The 9,196-nt window shown below is 31.1% G+C and overlaps 1 protein-coding gene across 1 annotated transcript; it reads left to right on the plus strand.

Annotated features, from left to right (window-relative positions):
• The first annotated feature begins 2,867 nt into the window (after positions 1-2,867).
• On the plus strand, positions 2,868-8,530 carry LOC142238001 (uncharacterized). Its single transcript, XM_075309492.1, has 4 exons — positions 2,868-3,114; positions 7,062-7,555; positions 7,625-7,991; positions 8,234-8,530. The coding sequence occupies exons 1-4, from the start codon at positions 2,943-2,945 to the stop codon at positions 8,428-8,430; spliced, it is 1,230 nt and encodes a 409-aa protein (XP_075165607.1). The 5' UTR covers positions 2,868-2,942; the 3' UTR covers positions 8,431-8,530.
• The last annotated feature ends 666 nt before the right edge of the window (positions 8,531-9,196 follow it).

Consider the following 9,196-nt stretch of genomic DNA (forward strand, 5'->3'; position numbering starts at 1 on the left):
AAAATTTTCCCCAAATTTTAATAAATTATTTATGACTCGAGTGGCTACCGTGGCGGCCACTGTAACTAAACTAAGCTATCAAGAGCGATGTAACTGGGTAATCTTTGGGCTATACGTATAATGGGGATTTTTTTTTATTCACATTCACATTATTGGATTTTGCAGCCAATTCTGAAGAAATTCAAACTTTTTGGATAAAACCCTGAAAACGAAATCTTATTTTCAAACGTTTAACGTTAGAACAGACTTCAGTTAAAATCTAAAAGCAATTGGCCAGAGTTATGTTGGCTTAAGTGCCAACATTTTTCTGTGTAATGCCTTAAACGCTTCATTTGGTTGTAATTATGTGTGAAATATATAGATATGTACAAAAAAAAAAAAAACAAACAAATTTGTCCATATGTTGAGGCTGAACTTGCATTGGACCTTTGGAAACAGGTTGGGTTTGAAAACAAAAGCTTTACCTAATTCGGTTAAAAAGTCAATGACCGATCCGCATACCCATTGTAAACACAAACAATTCGATTGATTAGAGTAAAGTTGACGATATGAGGAGAGGTTTGAGAATTGTTTGAGTACAATTCAGATGTAGAACAAACACCTTTGAGTAAAATTCCGATAAGAATAGCTCATTCATTATCGGCCATTAGTAATTTAGCAATGAAATTATGTTTGTTATAGCTCATAAGAGAATTGAGAAAGGTCAAACTTTTCATATTATTTCATAAAAATTATTCAATAAAATATTATATTTCACACAAAATATACAACATAGTGATCATAAATATCATATTTTCTCCCAGCAGTGAGGCTATAGCCCCCCTAGCTAAAATTTTTTTGACTGAACTAATGGGTTCAATTATTGTTTTATTTCATAAAAATTAATAACAAAATAGACATCGACAATAAATTTATAATAAAGCAACTAAAAGTAGTTCCACACTTTTCCCAACAAAAAAAAAATTGGGATTTGTTTTAAAGGCACAACTTTAAAAACATTCCCAAAAATGTCCTCACAAAGAAGTTAATTATATTAACTACACAGGAAGTTTTTTACTTCAGTTTTTTCATATTTTAATGCGTAATTTTTGTTTTCTTTTTTCAAATAGTTTAAAAAAAGAGTAAGAATAAATAATATGGTAAAAATTATTCAAATTTTGTCACAAAAATGCTAAATCCATTATAGAAAAATCGATAATTTTTGAAAATATTAAAACAAATATAAAAATTATTATAAATTGATGTTTTTTGAAGCTTGAGGTCTTTATAAATATTTATATAATTCTAACAAAAGGTCGACCAAAAATCAAATAAAAAACGAATAAATAAAAATTATTTATTTGGGAAAATATCACACAATTTTTTAATTCACATTCAAAACACTGAATTCGGATCACACCGTAAGAAGTGATGCAAATTTATTGCGTTGAAACGTTGGACATTTATTCTATGACGAGCAGGGTTGGCCTGTCACAAAATGTGACTTTTGCGACATACATTTGCGACGGTATAATACGTATGTCGCAAAAGTCGTAAACCTACTGAAGAAAACCTAATTTTGAATAGAAGAAATCCTGAACATTTTTTAATTTAGTTTGACAGCATTCGCTGTGAGTTTCTGCAGAAATTTGTGAAAGTTTTCCCACGGTCAAGCCTATTTTCTTAGGTGGTATCGAAATTCCCGTTGGTGAGTGTGCAAAATACCTTGGGGTTATATTGGACAGGAGAACTTAATGCTAAGAAAGGACGAGAATATCCATGGTTACCCTGTACTCGTGCAAAAGCCAATAGGGAAAATTTGGGGACTGAAGCCGAAAATTGTGAACATTCCTAAGAATTGAAACTTCTTCGCTTATACAATCGTCTGTCATATCATCGAATTCGCTGCCTAGCTGACGCGACTAAAGTATTTTCAGTTTGCGACTTTTGTTACTTTTTCTACATTTTCGACGCGTATGTGACGTTTACGACGTTTACAACTTTGCGACAGTCGCAAACCTAAAAAAGTTTGATACAGACCATCTCTGATGACGAGTTCCTATTACATTCATCGCTTCTCCGCCAATTTTGCACCACTTCCGGACCCAAAAAGAACATTTTCACTTCTTTTTTGGCGACGCTTTTTTGCAGCATTGTTAAATATAAATTTATGAAAGAATAGTTTTAATACCAATTACTATTTTTTAAATTAAGATGACTAAACCAGACTAAACAATATAATAAAGGAGCTTTAGTTATTCAACTAAACCATAAGTTCAATCACAGCTCTATTTCATAAATATCAGACTTCAAACATTGCCATCGGCAACTGCTACCACAACCCAAGTAATTCGATTGTGCATGAAAGTTTGTGCGGTTGTATATACTTGTTTAATTTTTATAAAAATGTAAAATCATAAATAGGTTTTCAAATTCTGGGGGGGGGGGGGGGCTAAATTTTTTCTGGGGGGGGTCTAAGCCCCCTCCCCAGAGGCCTTCCTACGCTTATGCCTAGGAGTCATATATGCCCAAAAGCATTATTGTCTGGAAGTACAAAACCTATTACCCTGGATGGAAAACAAGAGTTTTCTAGAGGTCTAACGATAAGAATAAAATATCGTCACCGGTACCATATATACTAAGAAACAAAGATTAATAGAATGAAAATCGAAAATTATCGAAAATAAAAATCATGCCTGAAATTGAAAGTGTTTTTTTTATGATAAGAAACTTTGAAAACTAACAACAACTAAATAAAATGATAAGATTTGATAACGTATACTTGGGGGCTAGTTTTCAAGAATGAGTGGTCAAAATTGTAGATATTCACAAAACTATAGAGTGTGTGAGAGAGAATGTTAAAAACGAAAATTGCATAAAATAACATATTTTCAGTTGACCAAGTTTAGTTTATAATAGAATTTCAAACGCAACGTTTATTTAGATTTTTTTTATTTGTGAATATGTCTACACCTATACCAGAATGGTTGAATGCTGATCTCTTTGTTAGTGTTTTGGAGAAAAATGTAGAGAATTTTGATAAAATTAATAAATTCTCAGCTAATACACCATTTGCAGCAGGGGAGAATTTTCTTTCGATTCTCTGGGCTATAGAAATTGAGGCAGCTCTAAAAGGTATGTCTAAACAAGTGGATAAAATGTAATGTGTGTAAATTATGGCAAATATATCAATTTAAAGCCATCATGAGTTAGAGGTATAGGTAAATTCGAGGCATTTTTACAATTTTTACGACTTACATCTCGTGGTGCATTGTGGATTTTTGGACAATATTTGGCCAAATCGGAAGATATTTGCACAAATAGGAGGCTTAACTTAATCTTAATCAAAGTATTCAATTGCAGTGTGAATGATATGAATGGAAAATGGGTAAATCATCATTGAAATTCTGTTTAACATATGGATCATATTAGCCCAAATCGGAAGAACATCTATATGTTACGATCAATAGGTTTCTATTTTGACCCAAATATTTTGCCAAATTTAAAGTCGCTGGACTAAAACAGCGATCTAGACTTTGATCACAAAAACATGTTCCCAGACAGATGGACATGGCTAAATCGACTCAGGGACCGGCTCAACACTATCGCACTCAGCACACGTCAACCTAGAGTTGACGTGAGCTGAGTTTTATTTCTACCGCACAATGGCCACTAAAACCTTTGGGTATCAATCCGTTGGACTTTGGGATCTACAGAAATTTTTGTCAAAATTTTATTTCTATACACTAATAGAAAAAAATTACGTTCCATAGTCGTGAACGGACGGTGACAAAATGAAACGGGAACGTTCACAAAAAATTAAAACGGAATGTTCACAATTTCGTCTACGGGCGTTCACGATTTCATGAACGGCATTCGTTTTTCTTTGGCCATGAAAAGTCTTAAAATAATCGTTACACGTTATTATGGAAACTCCCTCGGTGGTGCAATGTGCTAAGCGACTGTTAACGCATATGGTGCAGAAAACTCAGGTTCGAGTCACGCTAGCGGAAATCTTTTTTTAATTTTGTTTATAAAGTCGTAACCATAACGTTTTCAGATCATGAACGCTGGTTGTTGTTTTGACAAAACATGGTGTCATTTTATCGTTTTCAGATTGACACCGCCTGTTCTCAGTTTGACACTACATGTGTGTTGATTCACTTTCATGAACGAATCGTTTTGAAATGAGCAGGCCGTGCATGATTTTTTCTACGAGTGTAGAAAATGTTGTCAAAATATAATTTTTCTAGAAAATTCTGTAAAAATTTAATTTATATACAAAATTTTTTTTCTAAAAAATATTTAGCCAAAAAAAAATTTATTATGCCAAAATTTTATTTTCTACAAAATTTTGTCAAAATTTTATTTTATAGAGAATTTTTCCAAATTTTATTACTATCAAAAATATTGTAAAAATTTTATTTCTATAGAAAATTTTGTTAAAATTTTATTTTTTTGAAAATTGTGTCATAATTTTATTTCTATAGAAAATGTGGTCATAATATTATTTTTAAAGAAAATTTTGTTAAAATTTTATTTTATAGAAAATTTTGTCAAAATTTTATTTCTATAGAAAATTTGTTAAACATTTCATTTTTATTGAAAATTTGTTAAAAATTTCATTTCTATAGAAAATGTTGTCTAAATATTATTTCATAGGAAATTTTGTCAAAATTTTATTTCGATAGAAAATTTTCCAAATTTTATTTCTTTACAAAATTTTGTAAAAATCGTATTTTCTGGAAAATTTTGTCAATTTTGGTATATTAACTTTGTCAGAAATAAGCTATCGACTTGAAACTTGGCACAAGTGTTGTTATTGATATAGATCAGATGATATTGCAAATGGGCCATATCGGTCCACTTTTACGTATATAGGACCCCCAAATTTGGCTTGCGATTGCTCTAAGAGAAGCAAATTTCATCCGATCCGGCTGAAATTTGGTACATGGTGTTAGTATATGGTCTCTAAATTGGTCCATAATTACATATAGCCCCCATATAAACCGATCCCTCGATTTGGCTTGCGGAGCCTCTAAGAGAAGCAAATTTCATCCGATCCGGCTGAAATTTGGCACATGGTGTTGGTATATGTTCTCTAATAACAACCGTGCCAAAATTGGTCCATATCGGTCCATAATTATATATAGCCCCCATATAAGCCGATCCCCAGATTTGACCTCCGGAGCCTCTTAGAGGAGCAAAATTCATCCGATCCGGTTGACATTTGGTACGTGGCGTTAGTATATGGTCTCTAACAACCATGCAAGAATTGGTCCATATCGGTCCATAATTATATATAGCCCCCATATAAGCCGATCTCCAGATTTGACCTCCGGGGCCTGTTAGAGGAGCAAAATTCATCCGATCCGATAGAAATTTGGTACGTGGTGTTAGTATATGGTCTCTAACAACCATGCAAGAATTGTTCCATATCGGGCCATAATTATATATAGCCCCCATATAAATCGATCCCCAGATTTGTCCTCCGGAGCCTCTTGGAGGAGCAAAATTCATCCGATCCGGTTGACATTTGGAACATGGTGTTAGAATGTGGTCTCTAAGAAACACGCAAGAATTGGTCCATATCGGTCCATAATTATATATAGCCCCCATATAAACCGTTCCCCAGATTTGATCTCCGGAGCCTCTTGGAGCAGAAAAATTCATCCGATCCGGTTGAAATTTGCAACGTGGTGTTAGTATAAGGCCGTTAATAACCATGCCAAAATTGGTCCGTATCGGTCTATAGTTATATATACCCGATCCCCAATCACACAAAAATTGGTCCATATCGGTTCATTTATTTCTATAGAAAATTTTGTCAAAATTTTATTTCTATAGAAAATTGTTTCCAAATTTTACTTCTATAGAAAATGTTGTCAAAATTTTATTTTGTCAAAATTTTATTTCTGTAGAAACTTTAAACTTAATTATATACGTATTTAATCGGTCTTTTTTGTTTAATATATACCACGTATGTACTATGTAGTGTATATGACGGTGTTAGGAAGTTTTAAGATACCTTGCCATCGGCAAGTGTTACCGTAACCCAAGTAATTCGATTGTGGATGACAGTCTTCAGTAGAAGTTTCTACGCAATCCATGGTAGAGGGTACATAAGCTTCGGCCTGGCCGAACTTACGGCAGTATATACTTGTTTTTTTATTTTATTTTTTTGAAGATTGTGTCATAATATTATTTCTATAGAAAAAAATATTTTTATAGAAAATTTTTTCAACAATTTTTTTTTAAAGAAAATTTTGTCCACATTTTTTATAGAAAATTTGTTAAAAATTTCATTTCTATAGATAATGTTGTCTTAATATTATTTTATAGGAAATTGTGTCAAAATTGTATTTCTATAGAAAATTTTCCAAAATTTTATTTCTTTAGAAAATTTGGTAAAATTTTATTTTTTAAAAAATTTTTTTCAAAATTGTATATCTATAGAAAATGTTGTCAAAATATATATTTTTTAAAGAAACTTTTGTTAAAATTTTATTTTATAGAAAATTTTGTCATAATTTTATTTTAAAGAAAATTTTGTCAAAAGTTTATTTTAAAGAAAATTTTGTCAAAAGTTTATTTTAAAGAAAATGTAGTCAAAAGTTTATTTTAAAGAAAATTTTGTCAACATTTTATTTCAATAAAAAGTTTCGTAAACATTTTATTTCCTTAGAAAATATTTATTTCTACAAAAAATTTTGTAAAAAGTTTATATTTCTATAGAAAAATTTGACAAATTTTTCTTTCTTTAAAAAATTTTTGTAAAATTTTATTTCTAGAGAAAATTTTGACAAAATTTTATTTCTAGAGAAAATGTGTGAAGTACCTCATAGTCGAAGAGGAGTATTTTGCAAAGTCTACTAAACCATAAAAAAATTTTACCAATCTACCAAACAGAGAAAAATTTACGATTTTTTGGTAGAGTTCTACCAACTGTGGCAACCATGGTTACAATTCTATGGTGAAGGTTATACAAATTAAAAAAATAGTGCGATTTACTTTGTTGCATTACATATTAGCCACCCTATATAATAATAAATACAATTCTAAATATTCTTTCATTACAACAGATGGATCCAACAAAACCCTGAAATACATGCTAAAAGTGCCACCAACTGCACAACAAGCTCTTCAACTTATAGCCATGTTGAATTCATTCAATCGTGAGAAAATTTGTTATTACAAACTCTTTCCTATCTTCGATGAAATGTATCGAAAAGCTGGAAAAGTAACAAAAATTGCTCCAAAAGCTTTTAAATTAGATAAAGATTTGGGTTTCGAAGTCATCCTCATGGAAGATGTTCGGCAGGAGGGTTTCATGAATATGAATCGTCTGATTGGTCTTGACATGGAGCACACACAAGAGGCCTTAAAAAAAATAGCCGAATTTCATGCGGCTTCTGCAACATATATTGCGGAAAAGGGTTCATTGCCCGATCTGCTAATGCATCCTATTTTAAATGATAAAATTCTACCAATGCTCAAAAAGGCTCAAGAACCGCAGGAGAAAATTATGCTAGAAAGTTTACCTCTATATAAAATGGAAGACATAAAGGAGAAATTTGTAAGTTGATGATGACGATTTTTTTTTTAAACTACGAAAAGCTTTTATTGTATTTTATCGCAATTCTAGGCAAGTTATCAATCTAAATATGTCCATGATATGGTTGAAGCCGAGAAACGACCTTTGGGAGGTTTTGATGTTCTTAGCCACGGAGATTGTTGGTCCAATAATATAATGTTCCAGCATTCTGATGACGATAAGGTATCGAATACTTTGTTGGTTGATTTTCAAGCTGGTCGCATAACATCACCTGCCATGGATTTAACATATTTCCTTTTGGGTTCAACATGTCTGGAGAATAAAATCAAATTTTACGATTATTTCGTTCAATACTATCATCAACATTTGGCAGAGAATTTGAAGATCTTAAATTATCCCAAAAATATTCCATCTTTGAGAGATGTTCACATGTGGATGTATGAGTTTAGTTTCATGGGTAAGTGAAGATAAACACAATAAATAAATACTTAAGTATACTCTTGCAAGAGAGTTTTCTTACTTAATAACTTAATTTATTTTAATATGATTGAATTTAATATTCATATGTATTTTAAAATAAATTAAAGGAATTTCATTTATTAAATTATTACAAAAAATTTCAGTTACTAATATCTAGCTACATCCCATATGTATTCTAACTTATTGCAATGTTCAAACGTTTGACTCTTGTCTTTACAGCCTATACTGTTATCCTTAAGAGTCTTCCTGTCTTTCTTTTGGATCCCACAACTACTTCCGATGTTAATATTGAGAATATGATGGGCGAAAAAACTGATGGCGGGGCTATGGAGAAAGCAATGTATACAGGAAAAAGTTATTGTGAACATATGCAACAAATTCTACCATGGATGGCTAATAGGGGTTACTTTGGTTAAATATGAATAAAAAATGTATTTGTTGTTTTTATGTTTTGTTGTACAAAGAGAGTCTATCCAAGACAAAAATGGTGGATGTGAAATAGATTTTATAAACTTTTGTGTCAATTTTAATTTACCTGTATTATAGATGATTTAGTAAAAATTCCCTCTAAATAATTGTAATAGAGTTAGTAAAAATGTATGGTAAGAAGGTGAGTATATTTTCTCAGTCTCAAGGAAAACTTTGAAAGAAAACAGACAGATACAGCTCCCTTACCAGATAAGGTTTAGATGGAAATGTGCGAAAAGAGAAATTATGTTTCCTTGTCACCTGCCGCTGACAAACATACAAGCCAATATTCGGTTTGTTGTGCAGCCTAACTTCTTTTTTCTATGGTACCTTCTTTTACACTCAAAAAAAAAGTGAACCCTCTATTTCACTACAGTCAATTTAACTTTATTTTAGTCCATGGATTTATTATGTTCTAGAGAAAGTTTCCTTTACTCTAATAAATTTTTGCGTATATTAGTTAAATGAACTAAAAAACGGGGAAAAAATTATACACAAATGAAGCATAAAGATTTACTAAATTCGTACTTCTCATAAAATAATTCATTATTTCTTTAAATTTGTAAATTTTACTACAAATGTGCCCATCTTGAACTTCGTAGAGCACTAAAGGCATTCTTGCAATTTTGAACTCCAATTTTTTCCTTCAAACTACAACATTTTCTTTAACACATGAAAAAAAAAAAAAACAAATAATTATGTCTAATAAATGTT

Source organism: Haematobia irritans, chromosome 1, assembly GCF_050003625.1.
Source record: "Haematobia irritans isolate KBUSLIRL chromosome 1, ASM5000362v1, whole genome shotgun sequence".
NCBI lineage: Eukaryota > Metazoa > Arthropoda > Insecta > Diptera > Muscidae > Haematobia > Haematobia irritans.

Coding starts and splice junctions, on each gene's coding strand:
- LOC142238001 (XM_075309492.1), top strand. CDS start 2,943: ATGTCTACACCTATACCAGAATGGTTGAATGCTGATCTCTTTGTTAGT. Junction 3,115..7,061: donor AATTGAGGCAGCTCTAAAAG/GTATGTCTAAAC, acceptor TCATTACAACAG/ATGGATCCAACAAAACCCTG. Junction 7,992..8,233: donor GTATGAGTTTAGTTTCATGG/GTAAGTGAAGAT, acceptor TTGTCTTTACAG/CCTATACTGTTATCCTTAAG.